General features: G+C 42.5%; 2 protein-coding genes across 2 annotated transcripts; both read left to right on the top strand.

Moving 5' to 3' along the window:
- The first annotated feature begins 1,739 nt into the window (after nt 1-1,739).
- On the top strand, nt 1,740-12,657 carry pink1 (PTEN induced kinase 1). Its single transcript, XM_088937916.1, has 8 exons — nt 1,740-2,222; nt 4,196-4,477; nt 6,518-6,621; nt 7,091-7,273; nt 7,408-7,571; nt 8,112-8,239; nt 9,069-9,305; nt 10,426-12,657. The coding sequence occupies exons 1-8, from the start codon at nt 1,863-1,865 to the stop codon at nt 10,702-10,704; spliced, it is 1,737 nt and encodes a 578-aa protein (XP_088794042.1). The 5' UTR covers nt 1,740-1,862; the 3' UTR covers nt 10,705-12,657.
- Nucleotides 12,658-13,697: 1,040 nt separating this feature from the next.
- Nucleotides 13,698-22,324, top strand: agmat (agmatinase (putative)). The gene is made up of 7 exons (XM_088938343.1): nt 13,698-14,337; nt 15,752-15,954; nt 17,431-17,479; nt 18,676-18,871; nt 20,023-20,202; nt 20,783-20,867; nt 21,648-22,324. Exons 1-7 carry the CDS (start codon nt 13,856-13,858, stop codon nt 21,719-21,721), a joined length of 1,269 nt encoding a protein of 422 aa, XP_088794469.1. The 5' UTR covers nt 13,698-13,855; the 3' UTR covers nt 21,722-22,324.
- Nucleotides 22,325-22,624: the final 300 nt, after the last annotated feature.

Raw genomic sequence — 22,624 nt, 5'->3', positions numbered from 1 at the left:
GATTGACGTATAATTTAAATTGTGTACACCCGCTTACACAATGTTTGCATAGATTACAAATCTACAGTACATTCTTTGTAAATACAATTTACGACGACTGCATACAAGGAAAATGATTTGCAGGATGCATTGATTTGCAATGATTCAGCGGCGTAACTAACAGGTGCTTCACACCTGGCCTAGGTGGCGCTAGGAGGAGCGATTAGGATGCGAGCCCATTACTGCATCTGTCTTTGGCCGCTTCGAGCTCATTGGGTGGGCAGAATCCGGGCTGCAGCTCTTCGGCATCTGAGCGGCCGTGCAGATTTTTCTCAGGTTTTATAGAACATAAAATAATACAAAAACAGTATCCACAACAGAAAAGCCAACAAAAGGGACTCAGAACAGTATGTTGCCAGAAATAATTCCAAATCTGTACACATCAAGTTTTATTAATTGTGCTTTTTGCTTTGTTATTTGTCATGCTTGTAATGGAGTTTAAGTAGTATTGCATTTACACCTTATATACACTAAATGAGGGAGTAGCACTGGACAGTTCTGTTTTAATTAATAACAATAATTGCTTACACTTATGTAGCGCTTTTCTGGATACTCCACTCAAATTTTTTTACAGGTAATGGGGACTCCCCTCCACCACCACCAGTGTGCAGCCCCACCTGGATGATGCGACGGCAGCCATACTGCACCAGTTCGCTCACCACACACCAGCTCTCAGTGGGGAGGAAAACAGAATGATGGAGCCAGTTCAGAGATGGGGATTATTAGGAGTCCATAATTGGTAAGGGCCAATGGGAAATTTGGCCAGGACGAGTACACCCCTACTCTTTTCAAGTAACGCCCTGGGATTTTTAATGACCACAGAGAGTCAGGACCTATACTGAGGGCATTAGAACCCACATAGACCTCAGGGTAAGCGCCCCCTGCTGGCCTCACTAACACCTCAGCTTTCCTAGGAGGTCTCCCATCCAGGTACTGACCAGGCTCACACCTGCGGAGCTTCAGTGGGTTGCCAGTTGTGAGTTGCAGGCTATGAATGCTGAGTTTTGTGGATGTGATATCCACTCATTATTAAAAGGTAGGTTAGGTCCCCTTTTCAGGCCATCAAGACCCATGGGGAAGGGGGGGCAAGGCCATCATTTTTCTCAACCATGTGACACTGGAGGTGCAGGTGATGTCAGCATCACGCTCCGGCTGGCCTATTACCCCTGGTACTCATTTGGAAAGCAGGCTGAGTGGACCTGGGAGCCGTCTGGAAGGAATTTGAGAAAGCTCCATCACTTGCCCCTACCTGGGACTGAACCCAGGACCTCCCGGTCTGCAGCTAGACCACCCATTATTAATAAAAGATCCAATCCATTAATACAAATTCATTTCCCATTTTACGGGGAAAATATTGCAACATAAAACATGAAACTGCTTAAGTATAACTTTCAGACTGAAGATAAAATGAAAGGTAATTTTTTTCCAAGTCTATCCAAAACAACTGTATATATATACGTAACAAATGTGTCAGCGTTTTTTTCCCAGCATCACAGAACACGCATAATCTAACTCGTATATGAATTGAAAAAATGTCCGTTTAATTGGTAAACACTATAAACAATTCTGAATGCGAACCTTGTTCTCAGACCGCTTTTGCAGAAGGATATACTGTACAAAGAGGCATTAAGTAGGGGGCCGCGCGACCTGATAACGTTTTTTCCCTCGCACATCCGGTCTGTGACGACTTCCGCATGTCTGCTGGCATGTTTACATCACGTGACCCCCTTGTTTATCACGGTTGTGCTGGGACGTTTGGAGGGTGTGTGAGGGAGAAAGGTGGTCACACGTTTTAGGCAAGAAGGGGGCTTTAACAGCCGACCATGTCGGTGAAGCTCGTCATTGCTCGTGGGCTGGAGCTGGGCCGGTCGGTGTTTCAGCAGGGTCTCCTGAAACCGGCTGCCCGGGTCGCTGCGAAGTTCAGAAGCGGCGGTATCTGTCTGGGCCCGCCGGTCCGTACCGTCCAGCCTCAGACTTTCCTGCCTGCTCGTTACCGCTATTTCCGAGTGTCGCTGAGCGGCCTTGCTGCCCAGCTGCAGCGCCGGAGACTCGGCCGGCTTCCAGGAGGCGCCGGCTCCCCCAGGACCAGAGCGGTGTTTCTGGCTTTCGGGCTGGGCCTCGGGCTCATCGAGCAGCAGCTGGAGGAGGACAGAAGGGACACGGCGACATGCCGAGAAATTCAGGTACAGCCCGGGTTGGAGAAACAAGTTTATATGGGCTGCGTAAAATGACAAAAGCTTGTGCAAAGCTATGTTTAAGCAGCACCACGTTAAGTACTAACCATTATTGTCAAATGGTGTTCTATGGTGACGGCCAAGAACCTCCAGGAAGCTTTTAAGACACGAGATTTTAAAGCTGCCCTTTAACCGAAACCCACATTTAAGCTGGACCATCGTTGCTTTGCGTGGTCTGCTGTTTAATCTTCATATCGCTGATCTGTTGACAGGTGACAGGTGCCGCAGGTGTCAAGTTGCACTACACTGGTTTGACTGGGAGAGCCACTCGATATTTGCTCAGTAGACGCATTTGTGCAAATTAGCCTGTATCCAGAAGAACTAAAATCTGGAAAGAACTAACAACGTGAAAAAATATTATGAGGAGTGGTACTAAAAAGCTGCAGGAACAGCTACAAGTGCTAGTGAGGACCTAGGTGATACAGGTATCTAACCCAGACCCTGGTTTGAAAGAAGCCAGCATGTTGGCTTAACAATATGGTGTGTGGTTTGTTTCATGCTCCCACCATTCCTTAGGAAAAGAAGTGCCTCCTGTTCTCAGTTTTAATTGGGTTCTCCAGTTTGGATTTCATTGTCTGTAAATCACTTGTTTTGTACTTAATAATAAAAATAATTGCTTACGCTTATATAGTGTTTTTCTGGACACTCCACTCAAAGCACTTTACAGGTAATGGGGACTCCCCTCCTCCACCAGTGTGCAGCCCCACCTGGATGATATGACAGCAGCCAGAGTGCACCAGTACACTCCCCACACACCAGCTCTCGGTGAGGAGGAGAGCAGAGTGATGAAGCCAGTTCAGAGATGGGGATTATAAGGAGGTCATGATTGGTAAAGGCCAGTGGGAAATTTGGACAGGACAATGGGGTAACACCCCTACTCTTTTCGAGAAACGGCCTGGGATTTTTAATGACCACAGACAGTCAGGACTTCGGTTTAAAGTCTCATCCGAAGGATGGCGCCTGTTTACAGTATTGTGTCCCCGTCACTACACTGGGGCATTAGGACCCACACAGACTGCAGGGTGAGTGCCCCCTGCTGGCCCCACTAACACCTCTTCTAGCAGCAACTTTAGTCTTTCCCAGGAGTCTCCCACCCGGGTACTGACCAGGCTCACACCTGCTGAGCTTCAGTGGGTTTGCCAGTTGTGAGCTGCAGGGTGAAATGGCTGCTGGCATGAATCTGCGGCTCGGGTTCCACCGAGATTTGAACTTGTATCACTGGATTCAGAGTCCAGAGTGCTAATCATTACACCACAGATCTGTTGACTACTTAATGTGCTTCTGTACTTAGAGCGGCTCTTCATGTAGTGAGCAAGCACATATATACATTATAGTTGGCAGGATGAGTGTATGACATTCCAATGTACAGTATAGCAATATATAGCAATAATATATTTTAATTTCTTCAATTCTTAATGCTAACTTTAATATCTGGTTCAGTTCATGTGCTGTAAGTTATGGTTATATAGTCACCTATTTTTGTTGAAATTACACAAGCTTCACTTGATGTTCCCTATAGAATTTAATTAAGAATTTCAGAGGTGTTAGTCAAGATAACAATTTCCCTAGCACAAGTCCATCTTAAGTGTGAAAAACTAATTTAGTGGTGATTTTTGTACATTGTCTTTTTTATATGCAGTGAGCAGATTCTATGTATTTGAAAAGAAATGGCAGTTAAGGTTTATTAATAGTGAACTATGTTTTTTTAGGAACAAGTAATAGGTTTATTCCATGCTGAAAAAAAGAAGAAAGAGAACACAACGTTTCGGCCGTGGAGCCTTCTTCACCTGAAGAAGGCTCCACGGCCGAAACGTTGTGTTCTCTTTCTTCTTTTTTTCAGCATGGAATAAACCTATTACTTGTTCCTTTGCAGCCTACGCATGCTGACGCAGCTACCCACCTGAACTACTATGTTTTTTTAGGCCTTGTTTGCCCAGAAGAAGACGGCACTGCAAAGCCCGCTCAAGTCCTTCTCCTCGGGCTACAGGCTGGAAGACTATGTGTTTGGGAGGCAGGTTGGGAAGGGCTGCAATGCTGCTGTGTATGAGGCTACAACTCCTTTCGCTGTTCCGAGGCGGGCTGGGAAGTGCTCCCTGTTAGAGCCGGATCCATCCGGAGAAGTGAGGCGGGAAGACTCGCTGTCTCTCCAGTGCCATGCCACAACTGAGTACCCCCTGGCAGTGAAGATGATGTGGAATATCGGGGTAGGTGGAATAAAAACATAACTATATAGACATCATGTCACGCCCTCTGCAGCCAGAGGGTGCTCCTACTCTGTCCTGTCTGTTGTTTCCGGTGCTTTGCTGTCTTTCCGGTGTCTCTCTCTCTCTGGGGCTATATATGTCTGGGTCTTTCATTTTCCTTCGCTCAGCATTGACATTCGGATATCCTCAGACCTGCCTAGCACCAGGTCGCCCCACGTCTGCTACCTGAGGGTATAGGTCTCTTTACGGCATTTCCTGAACAGCTGAGCCCCGGCTGACCCCCGTCTCGCCGCTATGCACAGGGTCTATTTCGCTCTCCTGTCATTCTATGGTTCATCCTTTCCAACATCCGTGACACATCAAGTTGTGTATCAGGATGTGCAGAAACCGGTAAAAGCCATGAAAATGAAGTTGCACATTTTGAATGTGCCTACTGAGAGTCCCGCCTGGGGTGTAAACGTTTTCTTTGGTAAACAACAAATAGCAAGTTTCTAAGTAACGTAGTCCTAGACACCTCCACGTGTTCGTCATGTTCGAATTTTTGCTTCTCGTCGTTCACATTTTGGGGCAGCACTGTGGCGCAGTGGTCAGCATTGCTGCCTCACGGCACAGGGGCTCTGGGGTCGGTTCCGAACCTGGGGTTGCTGTCTGTGTGGAGTTTTTTATGTTTTCCCCATGTTGGCATGGGTTTTCAAGGGGTTCTCTGGTTTCCACCCACAGTCAAAAGACATAGGTTAATTGGCTTCTGGAAAAATTAGTCCTGGTGTGTGTGTTTGTGTCTGTGTGCCCTGCCTTGCGCCTATTGCTTACTGGGATAGGCTCCAACTTGCCCGCCACCCCTTACTGGATAAAGTGGTTAGAAGATGAGGGGATGTTCACATTTTGACAATTTTCAAACATAGCAATTGAATCAATCTGGCATATAGTAGACAATGAGACTAATCTCTGATCCCATCAAGAAAACTTTTCCTCCAAACCCTGGTCTAATAGGGATAACTGGCATGTCTCCAGTCCAGCCACTTCCAGTGGCAGACTGCACATATAAGGAAAGGCCGAAACTGCTTTAGTGAACTGAATGTAACTGGATGTCTTAAATATATTTACACTGGGTACATACCTTATATGCATTTAAAAAAAAATCATCACAATTGTTTACAATGAGAAAAAAATCAATTGTAAGCACAGTTTTAACAACATGGTGATCTATAATGATATATATTGATTTTTATTTCCCTGGTTGTATTTTCAGATCTGTTTTCCTGTGTGTTTTTAGGGTGGAAGTTTATTGTTAAACACATTAAATATTATTCAGCCAAAACATGTTTTGTGATTAAATACATTAGCAGTGAATCTGAATTTATTTGGTTGCACCAGCAGTGTGTAAGTTAATTCCTTTTTTAACCACTGAAGCCTCAATGCAATATTTTGGGCTTCATTTAGGTACAGCTCTGGTTTTATTCAAAAGTTAATAAACCTGAAAATTAACACTGGGACTGTTTCTCTTGTCCAGTATATAGTACTGGCAGCTTGTAGTCCTCCTATCTACAAAGTAAGGTTGAACTAAGCTAAGCAAGAACAGGCACACAAAGGTGTGAAACACTGCAAGAAGAATGAAGAAATTAACATCAGAACAATCAAGAAATTTAAAAACTACAGGAAAGTGGTCTGCAAACAGTCCAAGCTTGTATTGAAAAAAGATCAGCACTCCAACATTATTCAAAATCCACTTTAGGGACATGCTATAAATTATATGTTCCGTTGCCAAGTTCTATCTGGAACATATATTGATTTAAAACAGGGGTTTCCAAACCAGATCCTGGACAGCCACAGTGTCTTCTGGTTTTCATTCCACCTCTGACTTCATTGACCTCAGGTTACCATGCTTTCTACAGCTCTGCTCATCAGGAGCTACATAACAAGATCCTGTGGAACTATGACCCTACATGACCTAGGTTGCAGACTCCAGATTTAAGGATGTAAAAGGGCAGGTTTATATAGCACAGAAATGCTTGTTGAAGTGATATGTGCTGTCTGTTGCAGGCAGGGTCTTCCAGTGAGTCCATCCTTAACTCCATGTGTCAGGAGCTGGTTCCTGCTAGCCCTCTGGCTATGAGAGGAGAGAAGGCAGCTGTTGTTTTGAATGGGTGAGCTGGAGGCTATGACTTTGTAATTCTATAGTTTCTTTAATTCTAAGAGATGTCTGCAATTTCAAAAGAAGACAAAAATGGTGCCTAACATTCATTCAAATATACTGTTTCATGTAATTCATACACATACAGTTGTTTCATTTAATTATTCAACTAACAACCAAGATTAGAAGTTGGAGAACAATCGCCATCAATGGAAAAATAAAGCTTGATTAATGTGATGAATGTAAGTAAGCTCCAGTTCAACATCCCCAGATTTGTTTAGGTAGATGAATGAATTAATAAGTGAAACTAAAACAGAAAACCCTAGGACTGTTCAAAATTTCAACGCAAAGAGAAATAGGCAACATTGTCAGTTTTCCAGAGGTGGTTCTCTAGAGGGGAAAACCATGCTGTATTTTTGTGCTTTTCTTTTGTATTTTGACCCCGTTTCTGTTCAATCATTATTGTTCCAAACCATGCACAGGCGGTTCGGCTCTGTGACAAAGAGGATGGCACCTCACCCCAATGTGATCCGGGTTTACCGAGCCTTCACAGCAGAGGTGCCCCTGCTGCCTGGAGCCCAAGAGGAGTACCCTGCTGTGCTGCCCACCAGGCTGAACCCAGCTGGAATGGGGCACAATCGGACCCTGTTCCTAGTGATGAAGAAGTGAGGGAATGTTTCGACTTTAAATCTGATGCAATGCGTTAAAATACTAATTTTAGGAGCTACATTTAAGGCTCCTTTGTGCATTTTTATGCTGAAATAGATCATCAACAATATTTTGCTTTGTGTCTGTTCAGTTACCCTTGCACTTTGCGCCAGTTCTTGGAGGTGTCAATCCCTGGGAATAGAGAAGGATCACTCATGATTCTTCAGCTGCTTGAAGGAGTGGATCATCTGAACAGACAAGGCATTGCCCATCGCGACCTCAAATCTGACAACATTCTCCTGGAGTTCGATTCAGGTTAGAAATAGTTTGGATACAATGGTGGAACAACCCCTCATTTAAAGTTCCCTGGTTAACTGGCAGAATCATTTTGTTATCCAAAGAGTGATTTTATTTTTTTTAATTATCAGTGGTGGAAATAAGATTCATATGTCACTGCTAGTTCTCTATTTGAATGTGATGAGCTGAAGACCCTAAAAGATATATAGCTCATTTGATCAATATATTAAAATAATTGTGAAGAAATGTTCTGCAGCCAGTGTTAACTTGAATGTAATAGCAGTCTTGAATGCTTCCAACTGCTATTTAATAGTAGTTCTACCTTCACCCTAGAATAGGTTGTTAAAGTTGTAAGGTATTCTGTACTAGACTGTCAGTTTTTATTTAAACGATCATTAATTTTTAAGTACACAGACCTGTATACGTCTGCCATAATGGTGAATTTTATGGTTTTTAGAATTCATTTCTGTAGGCAAAGATACCAGAATGTAAATGCTTCCTGATCCCGATTTGTATTCATTGTTATTTTAATTCAGTTTTATTTGGTGCATTTTTTAGGTGGCTGTCCCCGCCTGGTGATTGCAGACTTTGGGTGCTGCCTGGCAGATGAGACCTGTGGCTTACAGCTGCCTTTTAACAGCCTGTGTGTGGACAGAGGGGGAAACGCCAGCCTCATGGCACCAGAAGTAAGCTTCTTAACAAAGTGTATTGAGGAGCAGTTACCTTTTTCCCCTGTCCTATTGGGTTGTTTCTCACTTGTATCAGGAGGCCTGCTTAAAATTTTCCTTGCTAGCTGTCAGGTGATGTAGCTGGATTAGTTGGATTAAATAATGAGAGTCTGCTGTAAATAAATGCAGGTCTTCTGATTTTTTTCCATAAATTTCATGTCATTGCATTAGTAATATAAAGTGGCAACTTCTTTTTCTAGAAGTTTTAAAATTCTGTTAATCTAGAAATGATTTTTTTTTTTAAATATTGTCAAGTGCAATGAAAAAATGAAATGTCTTTATGTATGCCTTCTAGCCCACAGTTGACAAAAATATTAGCGCTCCCATAACAAGATGTGAAACATTAGTGACAATCATTTATACAATAGCCGGTAAAACTTTATTCCTGGTTTGAGCTGGCAGTAAATTTCACAGTTTCTGTGCTACAAAACGGAAGAAGAATATTTGAAGAATATAGAAGAAATACAGTAGAAGAATATCATCTCAAACTGAAACAGAGGACAAATTCATATTTCTTATGTTTCAAAATTATTTTACAAACATATTTGAGCTTGAAAGAGCACAAGAAAGAAAACATTTCAGAACAAAGAAGTGAAAGTTTTGTCTTCATTTCTTTTTGAATGACCACTACCCAGTTTGAAACATAAGATGGTTATTTTGTGAGTAGATATATAGAGTGTGACCTACAGATTATCATTGTGCTTTATATGAAATGAGCTGGGTCTTATTCTGAACTCTTACTGATGTGAAATGTCAAAGTTCTCCTTCTCTTGATTGGAATGTTTAGGTTGCAACAGCTGTTCCTGGACCTGGTGTGGTCATTGACTACAGCAAGGCGGACGCGTGGGCTGTAGGTGCCATCGCCTATGAGATCTGTGGGCAGCGTAATCCATTCTACATGCCTGGAGCAGAGGGGCTGGAGAGCAGAACCTACCAGGAGCAGCAGCTGCCTCCCCTGCCCAGCAGTATTCCTGCTGAGGTGCGTCTGGTGGTGAGGTTGCTGCTGCACAGGAACCCCAAAAAGGTGGGTGGCCCCAGTCCTTCAATCTCTGATCCATCAGGGAAGCACCGTGTAACTGGGATTTCAGATTGAAGTTCGTCGATCATAATTTAAGATTGAAATTCTCATCGATACAAAAATAAGCGCACAAGAAGTAGCAGTAAGGCAGTAATAAAATACAGATAATGTTATTACTGCATTACTGCTACTTCTTGTGCACTTATTTTTTTATTTAAGGTAGAATCCTTAAAGTTAAAGCCAACTCAAACTGACTTTTAATTCAGAAAAATTAACAAATGTATGACAACCAAATAATTAAGCAATCAGGTTGTCCTGATGTGGTCAGGGGATGAGTGTCAAGCTCATAATTTTCAGAGGATTAAAAGTAGGTGTCCATTTAAAAAGTCAGTATTAGTTATTTTACTTTTCTACTTAAGACCACATTAGAAGGACTTGTGAATCCGACATTAAAATTAACCCTGTGCTAAAATAATCTCTCCTAAGGAGACATCTAGTGACACCACGAAAATACCTTTTCACTTGGTATCAGTGCTGTACTGCTCAGTAAGTGGTCAAGCTGTGTTGACAAAAAGAGAATCAAGGTTTGGGATTCAATGATTCCTTCAGTGCTCAGATTCAAAAGTAGAAAGAGAACAATACTCTGTGCACATAAAAACTCGCAGGAATATTTGAAAATGTTTTTTTTTTTGCTCTGGTGCAAGCTTGGACACTAACAACTAGATTCTTCAATAGCTTCTATCCTCAAGCAGTGCGATAGGCGAACACATTTTGCCATGCCCCTCGGACCACACCTACACCATCTACCTCATTATGATTTCTTATTTATTGAACATCTCCAGTCATTGTTTACACGTCTGTATTGTTTACATTCAAGCTGTTTACTTGTTTACTTGTACCTTGTCTACTGTTTGTTTGTATATTGTCTTGATGCACTGTCTGCACTTTGTGTTTTTACACTTATTTTAACAATCGAGAGACTTTCTGTAAGTAAGAACTCCATTGTACCAGTACATGTACCGGTTATATATGGCAATAAAGTTCAAGTTCAAGCTTTCCTTGATTTTCTCTTCCACTGAAAATCCAGAGCTGTGCTTAAGTAACAGCTGTTTCCTCTCCCCTTCAGCGCCCGAGCGCTCGCGTGGCAGCCAACCTGCTACACCTCTGCCAGTGGGGTGGGAGACGGCTGCATCTGGACAGGGTCTGCAAGAAGGAGATGGCCGACTGGCTTCTCTGTCAGTCGGCTGTCGCGCTCCTGCAGGGTCAACACTGCGGTGGGGACAGAGTTGAAGTAGGATTACAGAGGTGCTTCCTGGCCAACATTGACCTGGAGGAGCTAAGAATGGCACTGGGGTTCCTGCTCGCCGGAATTGAAGAATCCAAATCCTGTATCCTCTCAGATTAATTATATATATTTTTAATTAATACTGCTATAGCTATTGCTTTGATTTTTGTGATCAGCACAAACATTATTAAGAGTTTATTCATCCTTGTGCCACATTGGCAGGATGACAAGAACGTAAAGCACTATCAACATCTATGTGCCAGTGGGGCAGATTTTAAAAAGCTGTTTAGTTACTAATGGCTTGCTGATGACTTGATCTGCTGTGACTTTTATTTAAAAGACTGAACTATCAAAAATAGTTTTGGTGTTCTGTAGCATAGAGTGGTGTAACAAAAAGCTACTAGTTTTTTACTAGATTGAGATTGTGGTGATAATGATCAAGTGAAACGCATAACAATAATGTTTCCACTAGCACAATTAGGTATATTGTAAAATTAACTATGAATTAAGAACACCTTTATGAAAGGTTCTTACATTAAACACAGCTTGTTTTCTTTTTGTTGTAGAAAATACAAAGCTATTGTGTTCAATATACTCTCTTTACCTGCCCTACTATCAATCTAGGTTGTTGAATTATTGCACTAAACTTTGACAAAATATCTAGATTAAAAATCTTGGAATCCTTAACACGGCTTTTTAGTACGATGAAAATAAAATCAGTTGCACTAAAAAAAAAACAATTAGTCATTTGATATTTGCTTAGCAAGTTTTCTTATTCTGGGCGACTTATGCTTTAATTCTCCCCAAATTCTGTTGGAAAACCAAATGGCTCCACACAGTACAAGCTGTTGAGCAAATTGTCTTGATCAACTGGAAAGGCAATTTATGTAATATTACTGTAGCATCATAATCATTGAGTTAGGCCTACAAATTGTGTTCCAGCTGAGGATTTGAAATAGGCTTTCCATATTATGCACCTTTTATTATCAATTTAAGATTATACGTATAAGGCCTTAAAACAATAAGTGGATCAGACTGCTTCCATTCAGCCCATCCCTTTGGTAATCAGTAGCTAATTGATCCCAGGATTTCATCCAGCTGGTTTCCTGAAAGAGGCCAGCATATCAACTTCAGTAACATGGTAGGGGTAACTTGTTCCATGCTCTTACTGCCCTTTGTTTAAAGATGTTCCTCCTGTTCTTGGTTTTAAATATACTTCACACAATTTCTGCTTGGTTCATATTTCACTGCTCATTTTAAAGATATCTGTTGGGTTGACTTTATCGGTGTCTTCAAGAAATTCGAATATTTGTATCTGATCTCCCTGATGTCCTCTCTGTTTAAGACTAAAAAGGTTTAATTCCTAATTCCTTTAATTTTGTCAGCTTTTGTATCAATTTCTGGCTTCAAATATTAATTGAAAGTGATTTGTTTCCTCAGCTTTTGATTGTTTACAGAATGATATTTTGACATGGGGCAAAATACAATGCAGTTTTGCATCTTTATTCAATTGTGGTAGATAAGGATATAAATTTAAGAAGTTGCTGTTTATTTGTTTAGACCCTAATACAGTTGCATATGCCTTCCCCAATGTGTAAGTTACTTTTAAGGACTCATGTTCAATGTGCAAGGTGGAATGTGGCACGTTTCAAGAATATGATTTGTTTGCTTTGTGGTCAGAAAGTTTTCCAATGAACTAAACTACAGACCACACTGGGATACATGTAAGAAGCTGAGACTGTTGGGGGAAACAGTTGTGGTGACAATTCTTAGCAATTACAAGTGGGAGGAAGTTTGTAGAATCATACTTTTTGTGTTTCAGATAAGCTTATATTAAAGATGATCTGTCATATTGTGAATATGCCCTTTACATGATAGGAATACCTGCTCAGAATATCAAAGCTGTATTGCAGTAGTCAACAAAGTGGCAGATCTGTGCACCTACAATCTGTTAAATTTTCATTTCCCTATTACTAGAGCAAGAGGACTAAGAAAACAATCATAGGTTATTTTTATTGTTGAGAGGAGATCTTTGTTTCTTCTATAGGAAATAAAATGTTATTGTATTCAAAATAGTATGTCTTTTTAAGTTTATAATGTGGGTTAATAATGGGGGTTTCTATTCTTCTTATGACCACATTTCACACTGTATTGTAACAGAAGAGGCATTCACACTGTAATAGACAATGACAGAAACGCACATCTACGATAACATTTTGACTGTAAAGGAATACTACATATAAATATATTAGTCTGATTTTTATTTTTTTAAAATTGTACAGAGATGTGTGCTCGCATGAATAAATATCCCCACTTTTCCTGTGTGGAAATATTTTAAGCCTAATTATACAACACTGACCTAGGTTGAGCAATTTAACATTTTGACAGTTGTGAATTTCTGGAAATAGCAGGCTTCATAATTAGAAAACTTATAAACAATAGGAGCCCATAATGTCAGTCTAACTTTATATGGTTCCTAGCAGCTTCTTGATCTAACTCCACTGATAGTTACAAAAAGCCAAAGTGTGAGCTTTAACAACCTAACTGGTTAGCTTGTTCCCAAACTCTCAGGATTGTGTAAAAAAAAAAGCCTCATTCTTAGTCTCTGGGTCATGGTCACTGCTGTGTTTCTGAAGATGTCCACTGAGTTGACTTTTGGATCAGTCTTTTAAGAATTTGAAAATTGTGAATACTTGAATCAGGTCATTTCTTAGTCTCTTCTATCTAGTGCTAGAAAGGCTCAGTCCTTTTAGCTCAGTATGTCCTGGCTCCGGACTACAGGGGTCCAAACCTCAACAGGTTTTCTCTCTGTGTTTAAACTGGTAACATTTTAAGATTGTGTACAAAGTGTGTAAAACCAAGTTGCATTTAATGAGGCACAGTGACATTTTCAAGATTATTATTTCCCTTCTTCTGTGTGTATTTTGTTTGCATTACCTGCAGGTACAATTGTTGAGATTAAAACGTTACCTGAGTGTTTGTCTAGTCTTGATATAAGTCTAAATCTTTTTTTGAATTTCCTTTGGTGTGGTCTGTGAAATAAGACTATTTTACTATTCTACAATAGTTACATTAGATCGTTCAAATTTTCTACAAACGCATCTAGAAATAATTGTTTTTAAGAAGGTCTGTTTGCTGTAGACTCTTCTATGACAATGAGTGGTGTTCACATTTATGTTTAAAACGTTCCAAGTTGCGTTAGTAATTAACGATACAACAGAAGGGAAGAACAACTGCTGTGTACATCGAGAAATACATTTCCCATAAGTCTATGGGTAAGACTTCACTGGTCAAAGGGAGCCCTTATAGTATACGTTATACTCATTTTCAATTGTGCAGAAGGACGATTTTGAGGGGTACACAACTTTTAGACCCGCACCTGCAAGCTTGCAAAATGTTCTCATTTGTTAAACCTCTAAACGGTGCGAGCGCCAGGAAGAATTTCGGAACATTACTTTCCACACGCAGCAGTTGTGCTTTGGGAACTCGTGACTTCTTTGCTGGTTTGACAGCCAGCAGACATGTAGGCTTGGGCTGTGACAACGCGCCCCTTCCTCGGAGTGCTGTCCAGGTGCCGTCCAGAAGGCTGTCCGGGAGTCGCTACAATGTTCCTCCGAGCGCGGAATTCGTCGCCAGACCGTCCGGCATTGCCACCATGTGTAAATTACCTTTCCAGAAGTCCGCAGAAGGGCTGGATGCCGCTTTCATTGGCGTTCCTATCGATACGGGCACCTCGAATCGTCCGGGGGCCAGGTAAGGACGGTCAGAGCGGACACACGCGTCAAAACTCCGGTCTCGTCTCTACTCTGGGATAGGGCACAGGAGGAGAACGGAGCGTGTCAACCATTAGCCAAAATTAGCAGAGTTATAACTATATCAGTTAACGCGTAGTATAATTATACTCTAGAAACCTTTTTTTTAATTGGTGTTTTTATTTTTCCAAGAACGAAAGTGAGCCAGACGTGTTGGAGCCTTTTGCTTGAGCGCAAACTTGACCAGCTTTCTTTATATTCGTTTTCCAACAATAACAGTTTAAATACAGCAGGGTAGGAGGTTTTAAAGTGCATTATACAGTATGTACAGTATCAGTGCTCATGGAACTGTTGCATTGCAAAGAGAATAATGACGTCTTTGTTTAATCCAAGGCTCTCGGGAAACAATTTAAAAACACTTGTCAGCTGTGAGGATACAGTAAATGGATTGAACATAGTTCTCACAGAGGATAGGTTTTTAAATTGGAATGGGTGGAGGAAAGGAATAATGTTTTGCTTTGAGTGAATTGTTGCTTATATCCTCACAAATATTTTGGGGTAATTCTTTTGCAACAAATCTCTTCATTTAAAATAGGGTTTCTCAGTATCTTTGTGGATTCAGAGTGGCTTCAGATAATCCAGTATATCTTAAAAAAATCTTTTAGCAAAGTAGGGCATCCAGAGTAATGCAAGTACTTGGATTGAGCAGTTCAATTGGGTTGCAATTAGTGGAGTACCACAGGTAACTGTGTTATAACAGTATCACAACTCTTTTGTATTTATATAGACTGATCTACATTTTGTTTTCAGTAAAGTGTGGAATTTAAATGAAGGAGTGATGTGTTAAGATTGGACAAAGCTCTAGTAAGACTAGTTTGAATGTTATATAAAACGTTGGTCACCATGAGGTGGTAGTATAATGGTCTAGCAGCCCTGGGGCCCTGGGTTCAGTTCCAGATCTGGGCTGCTGTTTGTGTGTTCTCCTTGTTCCTCTGGGTGCTCCAGTTTCCTCCCGTAGCTCAAAAACATATTGGTAGGTTAACTGGCTTCTGGGAAAAGATAGGTGTGTTTGTACGTACCCTGCGGTGTACTGGCGTCCACCCAGTTGGAATCGCAAATGAACTTCTCTCACTGCTAACTCACCTGGAGAGTTAGCAGTGGAGTTGGCTGGAGCGCCTCAACTCCGCTCACTGGCACCTAGCACGTCACAGGACTCCCTGTTGGGTGGCAGGCTGAGGAAGCCCTGGCAGTGTTGGGCTAGCTGCGAGGACACGGTCAGCCAATGGCCCAGCCTACCCCTTATACCAGCAACACACAAGCAGCAGGGCTTGACCTGCACTCCTACAGAACACGTGGTCTGACTCGGTTTCGTTGAAGAGCCTGCGCCAGAACTTTCTGTGCCGTCTCCCACACAGGTTTGGACCACGTCAGATCAGGGCAGAGTCGGCCCTGTTGAGGCAATACTGTGGGGGCACAAGGGCAGCCCCCTACGAGTCGCTGATGGTGGCAGACATTGGCGATGTCAATGTCAACGTGTACGACCTGAAAGACACCTGCAAGAGGATTCGAGAGGCCTACAGGGAGATCATGGCTGCAGGCTGTGTTCCGCTGACGCTGGGTGAGAGATTGTGCCCGCCCCTTGCTTGCTCCTCCATGGGGGAGCTTTGGCCAGACTTAAGAGTGCCTCTGGCTTCAGTTTCAGTCCAATTTACTGCATCAGTACAGTTTTGTTGTTGCACAGTGCTTCACTCGCACAAAACAGAAGGTGTGCAGTTTGATTTCCTAGTCAGAAATCGTACCCAGGAAGCCGAGGGGAGAAAAACAATGGCTACCAGTTTTTCTTGACTGAATTTATTATAATAAAAAAACGTCAAAGGCTGTTGTTCTCTGTCGGTGGTAAGTGCATTCTATTACATGACAGAGCAACTAATCCCTCAGCACATTGATAGGCTGATAGTCTATAAAAACCTTTACTCCCCTTTTCTGTTTGAGCAAGCTAATCTTAAACCAAAAGTTAAATCTTTAACTTGGTTTAAAAGCTTCTGCAGTCTAAAAAGTGTGGCTCAATGTACCCAGCAATTATTAACTAAAAGGCTCTTTACCCAACATTTTAGAGATAGATAGATAAGACTTTATTAATCCCGTAGGGAGATTTTATAGCACAGTAATTTAGATTTGTTGTAGAAAACATTGTTTCATGTATATAGAATGTAGCCTATCTACAGTACCTTCTGTGGGTGACAGGTCCATCTCTTGCTGTGCTACAGATTTCTGGAATTTTATTTTGTTCACCTTCCCTGAACACTGAGCAGGACTCAGAAACTTCTTATGAAGGGCCTTTATTTAACTGATTCTGTGCGCCCTTTCGCTTTCTGACTCCATTCCAGTCCTTTGTTGTAATTGTGTAATACTGCTGTCGCCTCTCACTGTATGCTTTTCTTTCTTACTGTAAAGCACTTTGAGAAGCCACTTAGAAAGATGCTATATAAAATAAAAGTATTATTACTATCATCATCCCGTGTAAAAGTAAAATGTGCATTAGAATGATGTACATGAATATATGTCATGTGCTTGGAGAACTTTTATTGGCTATGATACAATGGAAACTAATTTCTAAAGAAAGGTTACCAATGAGAGGAGACCGTTCACCCTACAGTATTTAACATTTATCCCTGCGGTACCTTTTCTGACAACTCCTGTCCAAAACTCGGAAGGATAGTGAGGTTTCACTGTCTGTATTCCTGCTTAAGATCAAGCAAGTTTGAGTCATTCTGACCCATGGGAGGTTTCTGTTCCCCTGAGCTCACCTGCGTTACCGTCGGGGCAGGTGAACAGTCCTGTCAAGCTCCCCATGTGCCACTGTCCCTGGAGCGGGTTGCCGAAACTTGTGCCCCCAGAGTGATGATTTCCAAGTCAAGCACTGGCTGGGAATCGCACATGGACCACCTGCTCGAAAGGTGGTCCTGTGAACCACAACTCCATCCTGCTCAGGCCTTCTTGTTGCAGAAAATGCCTTCTTAGGAACGGATTTCCAGTTTTGTCCTCTTGCACATACTTCAGCCACCAACACAAGATCCTTGTTTGCTTCTTTCAGGCGGCGATCACACCATATCCTACCCAATCCTTCAAGCCGTCGCTGAAAAGTAAGTTTGAATTTCAGACTAACATGCTGTGACTCAGTGCCGATGCGTGGCGAGGAGCCATTTGCCACTGAATGCAGGATGAATCAAATCACATCTGTGGTTCATCGAAAGTTGTTACTTTTCAATCTTCCATTAGAAAGTATGAACAATAAAATGCACAGAATTACACTGGAATATAAAACATCACAACTACTTCCTATCTCACTAAGACGAACAACACTTGCCATGGGTGCATTGCACCTGCTGTACCAGCATTTGACCTAATTTATTCCTGGTGTTTGTTAGCATATACGTTTATGTTGCTGCACTCTTTAGTGAGCATACCTTTCAGTACTGAAAAAGAACCAAAAACATTTAGTTGCATTTTTAGAAGGAAATAATTGAATGCAATGAATGAAAAAAGTAAAGGCCTCTTCAGTGCTATTTCCTCGTAGTTCTGCTGAAAATGCATTTTCAGTCAAACGCTGCTGCAAGTGCTATCACGATATTTTAACTGGTAAAGACAGAAACTGTATGTAACTGAACACGGAGTTCGCATTTTTTATATATCAGAAAATACTAGTACACAAAACATCTAATAAGGCTTTTTAAGGTAGAGCACCAAGCTAGTTTTGGATGTACTTTTGTTAAAGCAAGAATAAACTGCTAATATATAGACTTAAAGATGGCAAATACAGGTGAACAAGTTCAACTTCAGCCTCCGTGGTGTTCATTAAAAAGGCTCGGTAATTCTACCTTGATTCCATTCAGGAAAAGTGTGAAATTGTCATGCTGGTGCATGGTCCATACACCCATCAGATTTGCGGTGCAAAGACATCAGATACTGGAGGGAAGTGGCTTTACCAGTTCAGTCCTGAAACTGGGGTTGTGAATTAATGAAATCCTATATTTTGAACTCCATCATCTGAGTTCCTTTAAACCACAAACACAAAGCAAGTATCCTAACGTTTTGATAGGCAATGGATTTTAGCACTTTCTACGTACTTCTTTGCTGGCAGAGTTATTTACAGGTTTTGTGCATCTTGGGACTAGTAGCGCTAAAAAGCCGATACGCTCAACCAGAGGATTTGTGGCCCTGGAATGTAAAAAAGGTGGAATTGAAGTTGTTCAATAAAATGACCAGTCTGGCTGGAGAGGTGAGCGACGCAGCGGTGTGACGGGCGTGACGGGCCGTTTTCTGCTCCCGTGTCGGCCAGGCACGGGCCAGTGGGCCTGATCCACGTGGACGCCCACGCCGACACCAGCGACGTGGTCCTGGGCGAGAAGATTGGCCACGGGACCCCCTTCCGGCGCTGCGTGGAAGAGGGGCTGCTGGACTGCGGCAGGGTGGCCCAGATCGGACTGCGGGGCTCGGCCTACTCGGCGGACGCTTACAGGTGGAACCGAGAACAGGTGGCCGTTGAGATCTGACGTGTGACCGTAACAGAAATTAAGAGCAAGTTCAAGTTTACTGTCATATAGGAACAAGTAATAGGTTTATTCCATGCTGAACAAAAGAAGAAAGAAAACAACGTTTCGGCCGTGGAGCCTTCTTCAGGTGTGAGGCTCCACGGCCGAAACATTTTGTTTTCTTTCTTCTTTTTTTCAGCATAGAATAAACCTTAACTTGTTCCTTTGCAGCCTACGCATGCTGACGCAGCTCCCCACCTGAACTACTTATTGTCATATATACTTGAGTGCAGTGAGCCCCGACTAGCTCTGTTGGGAGAGCATGAGACTCATAATCTCAGGGTAGTGGGTTCGTGTCCCACGTCGGGCGCGAGGTTCTCTAATAACCCATACTGGGCAGTAGCAGTATAGGGCGGTGTTGGCGGCTAAGGATCACGTTTCCGTGACAACGGCAACAACACTCGCACTATCTGCGCGGAAGAAAGGCCTGGCAATCTACTTCCGTATCCTGCCATGAAAACTCGTATGGATAGTCACGGGGGAACTATCCACAGGGTCGCCAGGAGTCGACACCGACTCGACGGCACTCATCCTGTCCCACTTGAGTGCAATGAAATGCTTACTTTTTACGTTTTACTCACGCGACAGATGGACATAACAAATGACATCACAATTCTTGGAGACAGGAACAGAGTAGCAGCTCTCATTTTAACCATTTTTAGACGGCAGTGAAATTCAGCAGCGGGAGTATTCTGAGTTCAGTGCAAAACAGAGGGTGTAAGAGGGGGCAAGATTTAAGAGGTGGAGTTTAGGACTCTTTTGGCTCTGGGGTAGAAGCTTGCATGTGGTTCAGCCCATCAGAGCTCACCATCCTGTACAGTACATGAAACCTGCTTCTAAAACATCCCACTACATCCAGACAACCCCAGCGCTGCAAGGCTGGAATACTAACTACTGTGCCACCCGATTTGTTGAAATTAAGTGTAATAGGCGACGAGATGCAATACGTTAGTAGCCTAATTTATGTAATATTTCCTATTTCACAATCTGGTGTTCCTACCTGGTTTTCCTGCACGCCAGGGTGCAGACAGAGGGTTTCCAGGCACGGGCAAGTCCTGAATCCTGTGCCGCTTGGTTTGCGTGTGACCCAGCAGGGGTTCCGGGTGGTACCGGCTGAGGAGTGCTGGTCCAAGTCCCTGACGCCCCTCATGGCAGACATCAGGCAGCAGGTGGGAGGAGGGCCCGTCTACCTCAGCTTTGACATTGATGCTCTAGATCCGGCCTTCGCCCCGGGGACTGGGACCCCCGAGATTGCTGGGCTCACCCCCATCCAGGTAGGCAGGCCGCTTCTGTTATTTCTCACCGTCATCCTGATTTTCTCTGCTCGCTCTTGCCAGATCATCCGTATGTTTTTGTATCATGGGCATTTTTCTGAATTCAATAGGTAGCATCTTAGCGATTATTATTGCTGTTGTTCCTGTGCTTGTAAATGCAGACGGGCAGTTCAGTTCAGCTGTGAAAGCCACTACCTCTGGTGCCTGCAGCTTAGCAGCCTGGAGAGCTACAGTATCAGATCTCCTGGATTTTTTTCTACTCTCAGCTCTCAGACTCTCAACCCAGTCAGTTATTGGCTAGGGAGACAAATATTGAGACAAAAACATCATGACCTCTACTCACCGATTGAACACGCTTCTAGGACTTTGTGAAATGGGTAGACTGCAGCCACTGCACTGCGGTTCCATTTTTATACGGCCTCTGGAAACGTTCCAACGTTTCCAGAGGTCATTTTTCTCAGGGTCTGCTGTATCCGGTTGATTGCGGTCGGCTCTTCGGGTTTCCGGGTTTAGCTTTTTGTGTGACGGCCCCCCCCAGCAGCAGGAGGGGAGTCACAGACCTTGTGGATGTCGCCGGCAGGCTCTGGAGATAATCCGCGGCTGCCGAGGACTGAGACTGGTGGGCTGTGACCTGGTGGAAGTGTCCCCTCCCTACGACACCACAGGTACGGGGCGTCACTCAGCACGGCTCTCGCGGCCGAAAGGAAGTCAGAAAGATCTGAATAGTGGACAAAGATGCTGGAAATTTTTTTCTTCCTTTTGGTCTCCCTACTACATATTTATTCGTTCTTCCACCACATTTTGATTGTTCCTGTCGTCCACATTGTGTGGTGTTGTCTGTTGTACTGTGTGTGTCCCGAGAGATCGGTGTGATTAAGAATTCCAATGTACGTGTACATATGACAATAAACTACTCTACTACTACTCTTATTTTAATAAGTCAAATAGATTAGTGAATCAGTTTTTTAATGATTATGGTTCTCCAACCCCATCATACTGAACGTAATAGTTAAATACTACTACTAATAGTATACTACTACTACTACTAATAATAATAATAATAGTATACAGGTGCTAGTGCTGTTAATGGAATTCACATCATCCTAACTTTCATTTTTAATTACACCATCCAGGGTGTATCCCACCTTGTACCCAGTACTTCCCAGGATAGGCTCCAGGCCACCATGACCCAGAACTGGATGAGCAGTTATTGAAAGTGATTATGATGCATATATTCATCTTTTATAGAATCAGGATTTACACAGTTGCACAGTCCACTAACTGTGGCTCCCAGCTTGTATTCTGTATTGGAAGAGTGTCTAATGTCTACAAGAATGATTAAAGCATCTGCTCCGCTTTCAAGGCTTAAAATGACAGAAAGCTCTGGCCACAGGTATCATCTCCAAGCAGACTAACCATAAATCTTTGCTTTTTTCATCCCATAGGTAATACTGCTTTGACTGCTGCTAACCTCCTCTTTGAAATGATGTGCGTCCTCCCAAAAGTGAAATACTACTGAACTTTTTCTGTGACGTGATGAGAAACACCCTGCAGTCAATTTGTGTTTTTCTTTTTGGTGGGTTAACAAATTCACAGCAATGGAATCTATGTCTTAGAGTACTAAGTAGTTACTATTCTATAAAGAACGCATCTATTCTATACTAATCTCGATAAACAGCCTTAATTTCATTAAGATGTGCTGAAATCACTACCACATCTGATTCACATTTAAATTGAAATTTATGTCCTGTCATTTGTCAAACCTCTTTATATCATATGGTGTCGTGGGAAGCCGGAGCCTACCCGGCCAGCAACGAGCACAAGGCAGGGTACACCCTGGACGGGGTGCCAGTCCATCGCAGGGCAAGTGCAAGCTGATCGTACATGGGGGCGATTTGGAGGCCATGGTAAAGGCTGAGGGGGGAAATTTGGCCCAGACACAGGGATAGCTCCCCTACTCTTATCGAGAAATGCCGGGGGATCTTTAATGAGCACTGAGAGTCAGGACCTCGCTTTAACAGTCTTATCCGAAAACAAATTTAATTTTTTTCTAATTGTTTTTGTGACTTGGGTGAGACTTTGTATTGAGACTATAGGAGGATGCATTAAATGAAAAGAGTTAGACAGCTGTGTCCATTTTATTTTCGCTCTGGAATTTACTGTACAGACCATGTTGCCACAAATGTTTGCAATAACATACTGTGTCTGAAAAATGAAAATGCTACAATGAACAACTTTTTCTTAAATTGAAAAAAAAACAGACAGATCTTTAGGAATGGCAAGATTGTAAGACCTGAAATTGACTCATCAAATTTATTTTTTAATTTACTTTATTATACTTACACAAACCTTGTTTCTCCTTGGTAGCAGAAACATGAAACTGTAAAGTGGAGGATTGAGTATTTTACAAGGTGGGTAGTCT

Source organism: Atractosteus spatula, chromosome 20, assembly GCF_055471065.1.
Source record: "Atractosteus spatula isolate fAtrSpa1 chromosome 20, fAtrSpa1.hap1, whole genome shotgun sequence".
Lineage (NCBI taxonomy): Eukaryota > Metazoa > Chordata > Actinopteri > Semionotiformes > Lepisosteidae > Atractosteus > Atractosteus spatula.
Note: the sequence above shows the minus strand (reverse complement) of the source record. Positions and strands in the feature narration are given on the sequence as shown.